At 44.6% G+C, this 15,743-nt stretch overlaps 1 protein-coding gene across 1 annotated transcript in view; it reads left to right on the forward strand.

The window, feature by feature from the left end:
• The window catches only part of nav2a (neuron navigator 2a), a 111,523-nt gene that overhangs the window by 90,386 nt on the left and 5,394 nt on the right, over positions 1-15,743 (forward strand). Inside the window, exons 21-35 of the mRNA XM_084063397.1 lie at positions 1,423-1,446; positions 1,884-1,958; positions 4,450-4,533; positions 4,700-4,823; positions 5,432-5,637; positions 8,178-8,350; positions 8,924-9,077; positions 10,055-10,226; positions 11,035-11,132; positions 11,788-11,883; positions 12,707-12,887; positions 13,580-13,815; positions 14,588-14,739; positions 15,038-15,109; positions 15,271-15,467. Of these exons, the coding sequence (XP_083919523.1) occupies positions 1,423-1,446; positions 1,884-1,958; positions 4,450-4,533; positions 4,700-4,823; positions 5,432-5,637; positions 8,178-8,350; positions 8,924-9,077; positions 10,055-10,226; positions 11,035-11,132; positions 11,788-11,883; positions 12,707-12,887; positions 13,580-13,815; positions 14,588-14,739; positions 15,038-15,109; positions 15,271-15,467 (2,044 nt within the window). The remainder of the gene's footprint in view (positions 1-1,422; positions 1,447-1,883; positions 1,959-4,449; positions 4,534-4,699; positions 4,824-5,431; positions 5,638-8,177; positions 8,351-8,923; positions 9,078-10,054; positions 10,227-11,034; positions 11,133-11,787; positions 11,884-12,706; positions 12,888-13,579; positions 13,816-14,587; positions 14,740-15,037; positions 15,110-15,270; positions 15,468-15,743) is intronic.

Below are 15,743 nucleotides of genomic sequence, written 5' to 3' on the forward strand. Positions count from 1 at the left end.
AATTAAAAATGTACGAAAGACAGCCTTTAATTCCCCGAGGTGGTATAATCGCTGCGTTTTGTGTGTGGGGTTTCCAAGTGACTGGACTGTGAGCTCTGTTTGTCTGTGTGCCAGATTGGTTATAGTTATGTCTGCTTGATTTGACATCTCTGTTGTTGTGATGACATGTGATGCGCACTTTGCGCAAAAACACCTCCTCACACCTCTTCAAGGGCGCGGGGGAGCGAGCAGAGCGTGTGTACTCGCTGTGTGTACACACACACACACACACACACACACACACACACACACACACACACACACACACACACACACACACACACACACACAGACGCAGACGCACACACAGACGCACACACGCGCGCACGCATAGCTATTAGTGGTAATTTTGCAGGAGTGGTAACCTGTCAAAGCACTTCAAATGAGGTAGGCAGAACCAAGGGGAAAAAGATGTTAGCTGTACTTCTGCTTGGGTGGTTGTGTTTCAACACAGCTTACAGTTCTGCTCAAAGTGTTTGCACTGCTACTGGAAGTGCCCGGTAACTGCCTTCTTCCCAGGCCCTGGCTATCAACTGATATTTACTCAGTTCCAACCAAATTTTGGAGTGTTAATTCAACTCCGACATTGTAAAAATGTACTCGTAAGTCAATTTAACTCTCAAGAATTTAATGAACATTCCAGATTTAGCTGTGTACCAACTCTTAGTGTTCAGACTGGTTGAGAAATAACGTAGTAACATAGTTCAGACTGGGTTGGGCATGGAGCCACTTACAAATTGCTCTTTAACGTTTGTTTCTCAACCCCAGCTCCGCCCTAAGTGTTTACATGTAAATGTACGACAGGCAGCTGGGGTGAGTGAGTGATGTGTGTTGTTCACGGGAAAGGCAACATGTAGGCCACAGTATGTGTGTATGTTAACATGCGTGCGTGCGTGTGCTCCCGCCTCCCGTACACATTTACCTATAGCTGTCTTTTGTTTGCCATTGTTCTGAACGCTGACCTGTGGAGACAATGGGATCCTTGACGCAGAAGACACGCACGCATGTGTGCATTACACACAAGCCCATGTCGAAACAGACATACGCACGCAAACACAGACACAGAAATACACAAACACACACACACATGCAGCAGTCGCCCCCGAAATGCCTCGGAGCAGCGTATCCGTGCACTCCAGACATGTTACATGAGACAACCTACCATTGAACCTCTAATAAGCACGTCTCCGTGGGACTTATAAATCATACGGAGGTAGTATTCAAAAGAAAACAGACAGCCCGGAGCCACAAGGCAGTTGCAGTCTGACCTTGTGTATTATAGCTTGACAGCTCCGACATCACAGCAGCAAATGATGGAGTGCAGTCAGGAAACCGTCTAATGATTTATTTTCCCCCTTGTCTATTCTTTTTTTCTCTCCACAGAACGAGGAGAAGTCGCAGTCAGAGGTAAGCGGTGCTATTCCCATACATGATACCACAACTGCTACACCGCGGTGTTCCTTTTCTATACGTTGCAGTCGGACTTGTTGGAACACGGGGGGAGGAGGGAGGGGGGAGGGGGACATGTTCACAGTTGTATCTGGTTACACATGTAGCTGTATTGTCCCGTGACCTTGTAAGCAAGCCCTTGCTCCATGTAGAACACCTGCGGTGTGCCGTGATACATCGCCGTATCGTAGCGCAGATCTGGGAGTGCTCCTTGCATTTTTTGTTCACAGTGTGCTCAGATATATAGTGTGTGTGTGTGTGTGTGTGTGTGTGTGTGTGTGTGTGTGTGTGTGTGTGTGTGTGTGTGATATTTTGTCAGTTGCCTTTGTCAGTGATGTGGGGTTTGTCTATATTTCAGCGCTTTGTGATGATGTTGTGTCTTTCTATACGTTTAGATACGCAAGCTGCGGCGGGAGTTGGACGCCTCGCAGGAAAAGGTTTCCGCCCTCACCACGCAGCTGAGTGCTAATGTAAGTGAGGAAATGCGTGCTCACCTGTGCGTACTACACACACGCAAAGAAAAACACTTCCTCAAACATCTGCAGAGATGTGTCGGATCACATACTGTATGCAACACTGAGAACTTGAGCTTATGTACCCTGAAGCTACACACACACACACACACACACACACACACACACACACACACACACACACACACACACACACACACACACACACACAATTATTTCACGATAATTATGCCTCAAAGCACTCTGAAATTGTTTTGTTTGGTGTTTGAGAGGAACATGTCAACATCACTGAGGTCTTTGTTACACAGTACCATCAATTGTTCCTTCACGACTCGTTATTTACGTACCATAATAAAATAATACCAAAGATAAAAATTCAACATAAACATAACATCAGTCAAAGATTAGATGAAGAGGTCCCGCTGGGATTTTGCAGTGACCCTGATTTGGCTCCGCCTGAGTTCTTCTGGCGTAGTGTTCCAGAGTCTTAGAGTCCCTATAGCCCGGATTCTTCATAGACTGCACAAGTCTTCTTCTCACACCTCAGTGGTAATCTGTGCACGGTGTTTTACGCTGTATGCTGGTGGTAAGACTGCGAATTTGGTGTTGTATTGCAGATGCTAGCTAAAGATTTACTACTGACGCCGCTTGAATAAATAAGAGGGGTGTGTGTGTGTGTGTGTGTGTGTGTGTGTGTGTGTGTGTGTGTGTGTGTGTGTGTGTGTGTGTGTGTGTGTGTGTGTGTGTGTGTGTGTGTGTGTGTGTGTGTGTGTGTGTGTGTTTGGGATGGGGTTTGAGAGAATAACATATATGGATTATAGAGATATATAGGAGGGTATGGAGAGGGAAGGTAAACCTTTGTTGAAATATTTGATTACATGGCCCCCAGACAGTTGAATGACTGTGTTGAGTGTTATGAGAGCACACGCCCATCTGCCACCCGAGGCTGAGAAGCTTAGAACAGTGGTACCTCGCTCCGATGCTTCTCACGTGATGTGAGAGAGAGAGGAGCTGTGACTTGAACCACCTCCACCGACAACCCACCTCCAATGGTGGTCGTGTACGAAGAAGCTCAAAGTAGGGTCTGTGGACCACAGGCTATAGGGCTCTTATGGGGATTTGAAGGGGTCTTGAGAAAAGGAATGGAATTGTTTAATTTCAATAATATATAGACACTAATTTGTTTTATTGCATTTAATTACAAACCTTTATTTATTATGTATAAGTACTTACTCGCGCGCGCACACACACACACACACACACACACACACACACACACACACACACACACACACACACACACACACACACACTCCTGTTATTTCCTATTTTCCTTATGATGTGGACCTTCTGGGCCGTTATTAGTCTGTTTGGGTTCGCCTTCAAGTACACTTCTAGTAGTCCTGGCCGGCTGATATATATGGGTTTGCCATCTGTATTCTTTTCTTCCCCCTTGTGTGTGGGAAGTGGAGCAGTGCTGAGATACAGCAGTTGAACTGTTACTATGACTTATTTGGGTTTAATCATATCTTGGCTTTGGTCAATGGTTTTTGCCTGAATGATGTCATATTTGGTGTCGTGCCCCAAGATCAAGGCAGCTGTTGAAACTGCTCCTGTGTTTCTCTGTGGAGGAACAGCACACTCACTGCCATGGTTCACTAACACCATGACCTCACCTTTTAGTATCTCAGCCCTTAGCTGCTCAAGGTCGCTGCTTTAACCCATTGATACCTGGAACGCATCTGTGTCACTTTAGATGTCTTTGGCTATGGTGCCGCGCTATGAGCTTGTAGATCTGCTATTTTTGAAAAATCTTGAAAACGTTTTTTTTAGATTTTTTTCCAAAAACTGTTATGATTTAGATTTTTTTAAAGAATCGCCTCAGGTCTTAATGGGTTAAGTATCAGTTGTTATCAGTGCTCAGTGGAGACAGCTCCCCATGCCTACACGCATACATCTCCCACCCTCGTGTTTCCAAAACCAACCGTGTTGTCCCACCCAGACAGTTATCATCAGCTCTATGAACCCACAGTTAATCTCACAGACACAGGGACAAGCTGTAGAGTTAGCGGCCGTATCTAGAGGCTGGTGCTTTCGCTACGGTAGTCCCACAGACGTCACCTCTCAGTGGGGCAGCATGGGGACCTGGCTCCCCTTGAATAGCTACCCCTGTTGGAGGATCTCTAGCCAGCAGGGCCAGCCATCATCCAGACAGGCTCTGCATGGAAGCCTTGTTGTGGACCAAAGCTCAGTGCCTCTCATCCTGAATGATGCTGTACGAGAGGTGTGCTGGGAAGCACTTTGAAGAGAAACAGCGTCTCAACTGCTGAAATGCTGAATTGTTGAATTTGTGCTTCCAAATTATTCATTTATTTTGTTAGTTTTTTTGCGACAGAGAAATCAAATTTGCAATGCCATTGTAAAGTTATTTTCCTTTATTATCCACTTAAGGTTTTCACAAATATAATTCTGATTTTTATTCCTGCAGGCTCACCTGGTGGCAGCGTTCGAGCAGAGTCTGGGCAACATGACCATCAGGCTGAAGAGTCTCACCATGACTGCAGAGCAAAAGGTGACGGGGAGATACTCCCTATTTTTGTGTTGTGGACGCAGGTCCCGCACCTTTCAAAGCACATTTTCTGTCTCGACATGCTAAGCCTCTACATTGATGAGGAAAATGAGGACAGTATAATGCAGCTCTCCAACACTAATACTTTGCCCTACGTTGACCCCTGTAGGACTCTGAGCTCAACGAGCTGAGGAAAACCATCGAGCTGTTGAAGAAGCAGAACGCCGTGGCCCAGGCGGCCATCAACGGAGTCATCAACACCCCGGAGCTCACTCCCAAAGCGGACCGGACAGGTAAGGACAACACAGCCCCCATGAAACCACACATTACACCTAGCCCTGAAACATGACTGTCATACTATGACAGTCATGGGTTTAGAGTGGTGTTCGATTTTTTTACATTTACAACTCGTCTCTCACATGTACATAAACGTTCAGATTTCAAATATAAAGTGCTTACCCACGAGCCACGGATGTTACAAGTTGAGCCGGACCGCGATAAGTACCCGTATCTCCCGTATTGTTGTCCCAACCATTAGTATTGCATAGTTGAAAGCATCGGAGAAAATTTGGAGAAAATGGCCGGCGATCGGATTAAAATGCTTTTTATTGAACAATACAGGAGATACGGGTACTTATCGTGGGTCGGATCAACTTGTAACGTACGTGGCTCGTGGGTAAGCACTTTATATTTGAAATCTGAACGTTTATGTACATGTGAGAGTTGTAAATGTAAAAAAATCAAAAACCACTCTAAACCAGGAACTTTCGGTTCCATGACACTTGTGACAGACGAGCGTCATGTGAACCATGGCTAACATTACACCCAACTCCACTAAAAACCCTGCATTTCTTTAACCTCGTATTTATCCTGATTCCCATTCGTCCACTATACCTCTCAGGTGGCAGTAATGGCAGCCCCCAGCAACAACACCATCAGCAACAACAACAACAGCAGTATCAAAGCCAGCAACAGCCCGACCTGCGGATCAGGAGGCAGCTCTCCTCTGACAGTGTCAGCAGCATAGCCAGCGCCACCAGCCACTCCAGCGTAGGCTCCAACATGGACACGGATGCCAAGAACAAGAAGAAGAACAAGAAGAACTGGGTGAGTTTTTTCTTTGGGAGTGAGAAGATCCCCTTCCCTGTGTGGTGTTACAGCAACATCTAGCTGGCTAATTAAGTCTAATAAGGATTTTTTTACTTCAAACAGACACTTTTAGAGGTGCGGTAAATGTCGGCGACAGGTGTCGTGTGTGCCTGCAGATTTTTGTACGGTCGCATGTACAGTCTTAAAAGGTTTGCTGTGCTAGTTTACTACTAGGCCAATTGTTGTTATGAACAAAGGTGTTTGTCCTCAGCTTAACTTGGCGTCTGGTTGCCATAGTAGTAGCACGCACTGTTGTGGAACCATAACGCAAAGTATCTTGCTGTATGTTCTGTCTGGTGGCAATTTTTCAAAGACTATTAAGTTGCCACAGCATGAATTAATTAGACTGTTTTAGAGCCTTGGAGGCTTTTGTCTTCGTGGTGGGATTTTTAGATGAGCTACAACTGCAAAACTATCTGCTGTAAGGAGGCCGTCACATTTTTCCACCAGAGGGTGCTAAAAGCCAAAACAAACTTTGGCTATGGACACTACTATTCACACACCCCAAGGTTACTTACACTTTTCAGAGCACTTTGAGGCATAATTATCGTGATGTGTGTGTGTGTGTGTGTGTGTGTGTGTGTGTGTGTGTGTGTGTGTGTGTGTGTGTGTGTGTGTGTGTGTGTGTGTGTCTTAATTCTGACAGTTTTTTGTTGTTCTTTTTGGATGATTTTTTTTTAGCTATATAGCTATGTACACTAAATCTCCTAAGTGAAAATAACCGATGTACAAGCTTACAAGGCATAGCAACGCGGCGCGTTGTGAGCTTGTAGACTGGCTATTTTCGCTGAATATTCGCCTTTTTTTTTGCCAAATGTTCGTCTATTATGACATGCCCAGAATAGGGCATGGGGTTCTTAACAACCAACAATAGATGGCAGGTGGAAGACAATGACGACATAATATGCCACAACGTATCTGTGTTGTGCCTGTAGTCGTAGCTCATGTGATTTGACAGACTGTGGGAATGCAGCAGGCAGAGTAGTTGTGCGTCGCTCAGCAAATGCAGGTCCCAGTGCTTTGGTCTGATCTGGTGCCAAGAGTTCCTGCTTTAAGTTAAGCAATGATAATAAACAACCTTCCTATGTCTGGAGATCAGACTCCAGGTGTGTGTGTGTGTGTGTGTGTGTGTGTGTGTGTGTGTGTGTGTGTGTGTGTGTGTGTGTGTGTGTGTGTGTGTGTGTGTGTGTGTTTTCTAGTGTAGCATGTCCATAGTCTTATATGTGTAATGGTGTGTAGGTGTATACGGGTGGGTGTGGGTTGAGCCATGCTACAGGATGTAATGGAACATGGTAGATTGTAGCTGTGATATCATGTAGCCTACAAGATCTACAAGCTCAAAACGTGTCGCACCGCGACGTGTTTTGAGCTTGTAGATCGGCTATTTTTGCTACTTTTGTGTGACATAGAACGACGAAAAAACATGGAGAGACAGTATATGCAATGTGGCCCTCTGGAGTGAGTGTGGAAATATAGTAGCCCTCTCTATCATCAAAGTTGCCCACTGGCCATTGGAAATACGTTTTGCAGAATGTAATAATGGGTTGCTAACATGTTATCGGTGGTAGTGTGTTAGTAAATGTTTAATACAAGTTTGACTTGATTTATTACTAACCCATTTATTGATAACAGCCTATATCTGCTGCTTCCTATTCATGCTTCTTCTCCCGTTTTAACACGCTAGCTCACGGTCCATTACACAGTCAAATTCCTCAGTGTTCATTTATCCATTTGTAACTCTGAGAGAGTCAAATGTAACCAAATGTCACATTTATACTCTCTCAGGGTTAATTATTTAACACTCAGGACTTTACAGTGTATATGAACATGTGCGGTTTGTCTCTTTGTCTTTCCTCCTGTGCTATCGCTTGCTGTGGCAGGTGTATGAGGTAAGGATGGTATAGAACACCAGCTAAACCCCCAGCAGCACTTCTAGGTTTACTAACTGTCCTCTGCCTGTCTTCTGGCGCTCTCTAGTCTCCACTCTGCAGTAGTGCTTCTATAGTACCCGGTTCACTATGTCTTATGGGACCTCGAGTCACCCTGCTCCCAATAAACACAAACTTCTCGCTCAAAACATGTGGTTAAATTTGCACACTCAGTTACAAATGGATCATTTGAGGATTTAACTGTACAGTATTAGGTGACAGGATTTAGTAGAATCGGCTTCAGGTCTTAATGGGTTAAGTAGTGGGTTTGCCATACAATTGGGGTTTTAGTGTGTATTATTAATATTACACTCTCAAAATAAAAGTTTGTGTCTATAGAGCCAGCACTCATCCCATAAGACGACCTATTCCTTTATTTCCTTTCCTTTTCCGAGCACTCTCTTTCCAACTCCTTCAGAGCTGTTTTCCTTCACTCTTCCCGGCCCTATCTTTTCCCTCTCAGCCATGGGTCTTGGTGGGTATTCCATCAGGCGCACACACACACACACACACACGTATTCCCCCGTGATCTCACCGTCCCCCCTCCTGCCCCTTGTTGTCCCCACACAGCTACGGAGCTCCTTCAAGCAGGCGTTCAGCAAGAAGAAGTCTCCCAAGTCGGCCTCCTCCCACTCTGACATCGAGGAGATGACAGACTCCTCGCTGCCCAACTCGCCCAAGCTGCCCCACCACAACGGCTCCTCCTCTGGTCACATGCTCAGGAACACACACTCCAACTCGCTGTACGTACACAGTACCTGCACGGCAATGTTGATTTCGTCGACTAAAACTATGACGGAAAATGTTTAGTCGACTACCTTTTTTTCACTGACGAAAACTAAATAAAAAACAAATAAAAACTGATCTATGATGACTAAAACTAAGACTAAATGTATTGACAATTTCGTCAACAAAAAAAAACTAGACTAAAATGTTAGTGAGGAACTATAGTGGAGAAGAGATCCAGTAGAACTAAAAGACAAGTCATTTTATGTTTGGTTGCGCTCGGGTGTTGCGCTCTGAAAATAGCAGATCTACAAGCTCACAACGCGTCGCGCTGCGACGCGTTGTGGTCTTGTAGATCGGCTATTTTCAGCATGCAACCAACTGTAAAATCAGCCATTACGACGCCATCAAGGCACCGCCAACATACATTTTACCTTTTAAAACCTATATATTTAATTGATCGTAGTTCCTCAGAGGATTATACTAGGCCCATATACATGCTGTATTTCACTGTATGTGTATATGTACACGTGGCAGTGGCACTGTCTCTGTGCATGTATAATAAATCCTGTGTGTGTGTGTGTGTGTAGTCTGTCAGAGTGTTTAGACAGCGAGGCGGAGACAGTGATGCAGCTCCGCAGTGAACTCAGGGAGAAAGAGATGAAGCTGACAGACATCAGACTGGAGGCTCTCAGCTCCGCTCATCAACTGGACCAGCTCCGAGAGGCCATGAACCGCATGCAGGTATACAACAGTCACACCCCTGTTTGGATGGCACATAGCAGCACAGTTAATACTATAGACCAGTGGTTTTCAACCTTTTTCGTGTCAAGGACCACCAAATTGACACATATTAGCCCAGGGACCCCCATTTGAAAAGATATGCCAGGGACTCAACCATTTAAATTTCTTGGGGGTCCCAATCTACACTGATCTATCATCATTAGTGTTCATGTAACTCTGGGAGTGTACAAATGGAACCAAATATTTGGTTCCATTTGTGCACTCTCAGAGTTACAGACACATAAGGGTCAATTTGGTTTCTAACTATTAATTTGGCTGGGGACCCCCTGGAACCCCTCCAAGGACCACTGGTGGTCCCCGGACCGAAAATGAAGCCGATTGTTCAGCAATTTCAAATCCGCCATCTTTCAATATCGCGTCATATCGTGTCATATCCTGTAGAATGCCACCAGACCATTATTGGTTGGGTAGCTTGTCAATCAAGAGCGGGGGCGGGGAATGAATGCGATTGGTTGTGTAGCTTGTTAGTCAAATCATCCCGCCCCTCCTAGAGCATAACCTACTTTATCGTCAATTTTAAAATAAATGGGACCATAATTTACCAAAACGCATATCATGATAATTGAAAGGAGACTTTAAACTAGCGACTGGAAGCATATAGTATTTGTGACAATGTTTATTAAGGTAAGAAAATCTAGTCTAATGTTTGTCAAAAACCCATCCGCTTGCGTTAAGATAAATTATTTCTGACACCAGCAGGGGTAAAACAGTGAAACTACAGGCCATTTATATGAACTGTCTCTTCCGTATTGGAGTCAATGTAAAAATCTCAAGCGGGCCCCTTGGTTAATACACAGATCCTGCCAGTGTGCCATATAAAGATGCCTTGTACCGTTGCCACACAATCTCTCAAAATGTATCAACGGCAGTGGCAGAAAGAAGGCTTTACACGCGTGCGCTTGTGTGTTTTCCTATAGTGTGAGATAGAGAAACTGAAGACGGAGAATGACCGTCTGAAGCTGCATAGTTCTCAGGTGTCCATCTCCTCGTCCCCTCCAACACACCACACATACCTCCAGAGCCAGGGCCCTGGTCCGTGTCTCTCCCCGCACAGCATCAACCTCAGCACCAGCGAGTCCACCAGCCTTGGTAAGATAAACTTTGTATGTGTGTGGATTCTGTCAACATGTAGCATTTAAAGTCCACATAGTCTCGCGTAGCCAGACCCCACAGAAAATGAAAAACAGCGACCTCTGCTGTTTGTGATTTAATCTGTGGGGTCTGGAGGGAGGCAAATGGGAAGCCAGTGCCCAGGGAAACCCCGGTTTCATGTCTGCCTTCAGCGCATCACTTCCGGTTGGTGCGACTACGTTTTCATTCCCACTAACAATATTTCTACACGGAACACTAACACCACTTCTCCCAGAGAACATGGATGGTTTTGGTTATAAGCCCACTTGTTTCTATGTTGAAAGAGTAATTTAAAATGTGAATATCTTTCCGTGGTTTTGTCCGCTCCGAGGACGCTATTGTTAAATTAGTTTCGGCTAGTTTCGAGGGGGGGAGGGTGGACGGACACGTGAATACCGCCCACTACATTTGATTGGGTAAAGCGCGGCCTACTTCCTGATCTGAAGGCACGCCCACTTGTAGCCAATGCGCACACGTTATGACGAACCTCTCCGACAGATTCCACCGCAGGGCAGAATCTGTTCTTGAGAGATTAAAGTCCACATAAATCTTCCGTAATCCGTATTGTGTTATATTTCCGAGTGAAACAGAATAGGCATTGAAAAGTGGGCGTGTCATAGCAAATATGTAGAATTAAAAGTTGAAGATTGATTCATGGTGGACGTCATGCTATTGGTTGGAATTGGTTCGTTCTACAGTACGTAAGCACATGTCAGTCTCATTTGATTGAAAGGTGTTTTCCTGTGTGCTTGTGTGTTCATGACAGACATGCTGCTGGATGACACCACCAGTGATGGAGGGATGAGGAAGGAGGGGCGTCATGTCAGGATAGTAGTCAGCCTGGATGAGGACAAGTGGAGAGAGGTGAGACACTGGGGGTTTTATTTATTATGTTTTGAAAATTCTCTTTCCTTTCAGTCTCCACTGCACTGTCTATAGTGAAGCAGGAATACCTTACCGATGATCATATAAAAAAAAGCATATCATTGCTCTCGTTCAGAAACCTTGTATCTCCATATTTCACCTTTAGTTTTTACTAGGTTGCAAAGCACGCTGGTCTAAGAAGAGACTGAGTCTAGTCAACACTCTCTCAACACTTTTTCATCATTAGCTGTCCTTTAAGCCAATAGGGATACTTTCCCATACACTGAACGGGCAGTCTCGTCCTCCCAAGCTATGGTACTAGACACGCCTCTCGCCTCTATGTCAGTATTGCCAGATTCTGCGAGAGAAATAAGCATGAAATAATCGTGTTGTGGGTTTTAGAAATGTTTAACCAATGAAAAGTATTATCAAGAGCTTGTGGCTTAATAATGACCTCAATGGATCCATTGGAACACAGCTGGTCTTTTTCCATTTCCTGAAAATAGCGTGTTTGGACATACAAGGTTTCCGCCCGCCAGTGACGACATCTAAGCTAATTACATTTCATAGACACTCTATTGATCAGGTGTATAGGCGTCAAATGACTTCTCCGATCAGTTACTGAACACTGACACAGTTTACCTCTTTGTAACAGGAGAGCCGTCCTCACCACTTCCTGATCGGATGCATCGGCGTGAGTGGCAAAACCAAGTGGGACGTCCTGGACGGAGTGGTCCGCCGCCTCTTTAAGGTAACATGACTGTACTGAGACAAAGCTTCTGACATTTGACTGCCGATTGGTTCTATTTCAAATATTCACTCGACGTCTCGCTATGGGAGAGCGCCCTCTGGCGTGATCACAGAAGCATTACTTATACACGTCCAGACGATTCTATTGGCTGGATCTGATCGCCACCTCTGTGATCACGCCAGAGGGCGCTCTCCCATAGCGAGACATCTCACTCATATTATCATAGAAGCAGGGTTACGTTTAGTAACCTATTGTTTTGGTTTGTTTCTTAACTCATTTATCTTTTAAGTAAATAAAAGATAATTGCCCATTGTGCCAGCAATTTTTAATTTATCTTACCTTTTAAAGTGGTTAATCAAACTAATTGATTGAGTCGATTATAACAATATCTATTCAGATTTTTTCGTGTTTGTTTGATTTTTCTGTTTGCTTTGATGCTTTTAGCAACCGTGCGCCTATTATATAGAAGCATGGAGCTGAGGCCAACCAATGGTCAGCTGCCAGCAACTGCAAAGAGTTTCCTGACTGAGCTTTCTCCGCATATGTCATGTCTGTGTGCAGTGTTGATTTCGTCGACTAAAACTATGACGAAAGATGTTCGACTACCTTTTTTCACTGACGAAAACTAAATAAAAACTAAGCTATGATGACTAAAACTAAGACTAAATATATTGATAATTTCATCAACAAATAAAAATTAGACTACAATGTTAGTGAGGGACTAGTGGAGAAGAGATCCAGTAGAACTAAAAGTTCTAGACTAAAACTAAATCAAAATCTTGCTGTCAAAATCAACACTACCTGTGTGTTTCCTCCTCATCAGGAGTACATCTCTCATGTGGACCCGGTGAGCCAGCTGGGTCTGAGCTGTGACAGCGTGGAGGGCTACAACATCGGAGACATCCACCGCCTCAGCAACGGCACCACCCTGGCCCACACCCCCGAGCTGCTGCCCTGCGGGTACCTGGTGGGAGACAGCAACACCATCAACATCCAACTCAAAGGTACTTTAATTGAACCTCTGTTTGTGTGCAGATCTCTGGCACATTCATTCAGACCAGTGGTGGACAATGTACATTTTTTACTTACATAATAGTATCAATGCTGCAATGTAGAAATACTCTGTTACAAGTAAAAGTATGGTAATCAAAATTTACATGAGTATAAGAAAACTTAAAGTACAAAAAGTAAAAGTACTCTTATTATTTAATTATGCAGAAAGTCAATTGTGAAATGTGAAAATAGCAGATCTACAAGCTCACAACGCGTCGCGATGCGACACGTTGTGAGCTTGTAGATCTGCTATTTTCAATTAGCCAAAGTTGAAATAGGGCTAAAGTGGTTAATGTATGTTTTGTTATGATAATCAAAATCTACAAAGTAACCAGTAACTATAAAGTTTTCAAATAATTGTAGTGGAGTAAAAGTGCAATATTTCTCTCTGAGATGTAGTGGAGTAGAAGTAAAAGTACTGACATTTCGAAATACTCCGGTAAAGTAACAAAATACCTCAAAATTGTACTTAAATACACTACAGCACTTGAGTAAATGTACTTAGTTACTTCACACCACTGATTCAGACAAACAAAAAATGGGCAAACCCCAAATGGATGTTTCCTAACAAACATTGGTCATATATAGACCAAGCACTCAAACACACATGGCCGATAACGTGTATGTGTATGTATGTCCCCAGGTGTGAGCACTGACAGTGTGGACTCGCTGGTGTTTGACACGCTCATCCCCAAGCCCATGCTACAGCGCTACGTGTCCCTGTTGAAGGAACACAGACGCGTCATCCTCTCAGGGCCCAGCGGGACGGGGAAGACATACTTGGCCAACCAGCTATCCCGGCACTTTCTGCTGCAGGAGGGGAGACCCCTGACCCCGCACGCCGTCGTCACCTTCAACGTGGACCACAAGTCTAGCAAGGTACGGAAGTGCACGCGTGCTTTTATCAGCCTACACAAAAAAAAATAAAACAAGGTTCAGAATGTACCTTTTTAGCATAAGAAGAGAGTGACTAAGTTGTCAATACACACAAATGTTTTTGACTTTCAACATCCCTGTAATATTGTCTTCTGTGAATATGTGACAAAGCCCAAGCATATAGGCTCTATGCACAGCAGCCATATTATCACTTCCTTCACAGGTGTTACCAATGATACTAATGAAGGCTCTGTTCCATTTAGTGTAGCACAGTGGTTTCCACGACCCCCATAACTCTGAGAGTGTGCAAATGGAACCAAATGGAGCCTTACGGGTCCATTTGGTTCCATTTGCACACTCTCAGAGTTACACATCCGTAAGGGGCCATTTGGAAGCCCACGAGGGTCCCTGGGCCCCAACTTTGAGACCCACTGGTGTAGCAGAGTGTTTCCAGTGAGCCAACATGTACAATATCAGCACCCTGACTCTGTTTGACCAGAATGGAACAGAGCCTTCATTAGTAGCATTGGAAACGCCTGTGAATGTATTCACAATATGGCTGATGTGCATAGATAGAGCCTATTGGGAAGATACAGACTAAGAACTATTTGAAAATATCATGAGACCCTGGTTTGACACACCTACACACACTGTTCAAATTCTATTAGTTGTAAAAGTCACCCCTCCCACTCTCTCTCTCTCTCTCTCTCTCTCTCTCTCTCTCTCTCTCTCTCTCTCTCTCTCTCTCTCTCTCTCTCTCTCTCTCTCTCTGTAGGAGTTGCGTCAGTACCTGTCGGGCCTGGCAGAGCAGTGTAGTGGTGAAGGAGGAGCAGAGGTCCCTCTAGTGGTGATCCTGGACAACCTGCACCACATCAGTTCACTGGGAGAAATCTTCAACGGTCTATTCAACAGTAAATACCAGCGCAGGTCAGTATTCAGCACAGTCACTAATCATGTACATATGTACACTAATATATGTACATACATTAGTTATGTAGCCTCCTATTTACAACAACTGTATCCTGACCACACACACGCACGCACGCACGTACGCACGCACAGACAGACACACACACACACACACACACACACACACACACACACACACACACACACACACACACCCACACCCACACCCACACCCACACCCACACCCACACACACACACACACACACACACACACACACACGGTAGCATAATAATAAAATCTCTCTCTCTCCCCAGCCCTTACATCATTGGAACCATGAGCCAGGCAACATCCTCTGCACCAAACCTACAACTTCACCACAACTTCAGGTAAACCTCCTGCCTTGAGTCAGTTGAGTGTAGCTACTGTATACTGTAGCCTGTAGGTACACTGTACGTGTATGTGCACTGTACTACCAACAGTATATGGAACACACACGGCGAAATACATTCTATTCAGTACAGGCATAGTAAAAATGTGTGGTTTGCAGGTGGGTGCTGTGTGCCAATCACATGGAGCCCGTGAAGGGATTCCTGGGCCGTTACCTGAGGAGGAAGCTGATAGAGGTGGAGATCGGCAGCCGAACGCGGAACACAGAGCTGGTGAAGATCATCGACTGGATCCCTCGCGTCTGGCAGCACCTCAACCGCTTCCTGGAGGCACACAGCTCCTCTGACGTCACCATCGGTAGGAGAGAATGAACCAAAACATTACATTGCAGATGTGTTACGTAGCGCGAGGTACACAGTAGAAATGTGTAGTGTTAATTGTAAAAGTGCAAGAATTGTCAATTTGTACACTTTCAGGGTTAGACTAGAGACCAGAAAAAAACATCTATATTGGGGTGTTATTTTGGCTCAGTCTTAAATTTTATTTTTTTGTTGAATGCCTTCTTGATGCAAAACTATATAAAAAAATATTTCTAATCTCTCACACAACTCTCACAGTGTAATCCAAGCATTA

Source organism: Gymnoscopelus microlampas (assembly GCF_963454915.1).
Source record: "Gymnoscopelus microlampas genome assembly, chromosome: 1".
Classification (NCBI taxonomy): domain Eukaryota; kingdom Metazoa; phylum Chordata; class Actinopteri; order Myctophiformes; family Myctophidae; genus Gymnoscopelus; species Gymnoscopelus microlampas.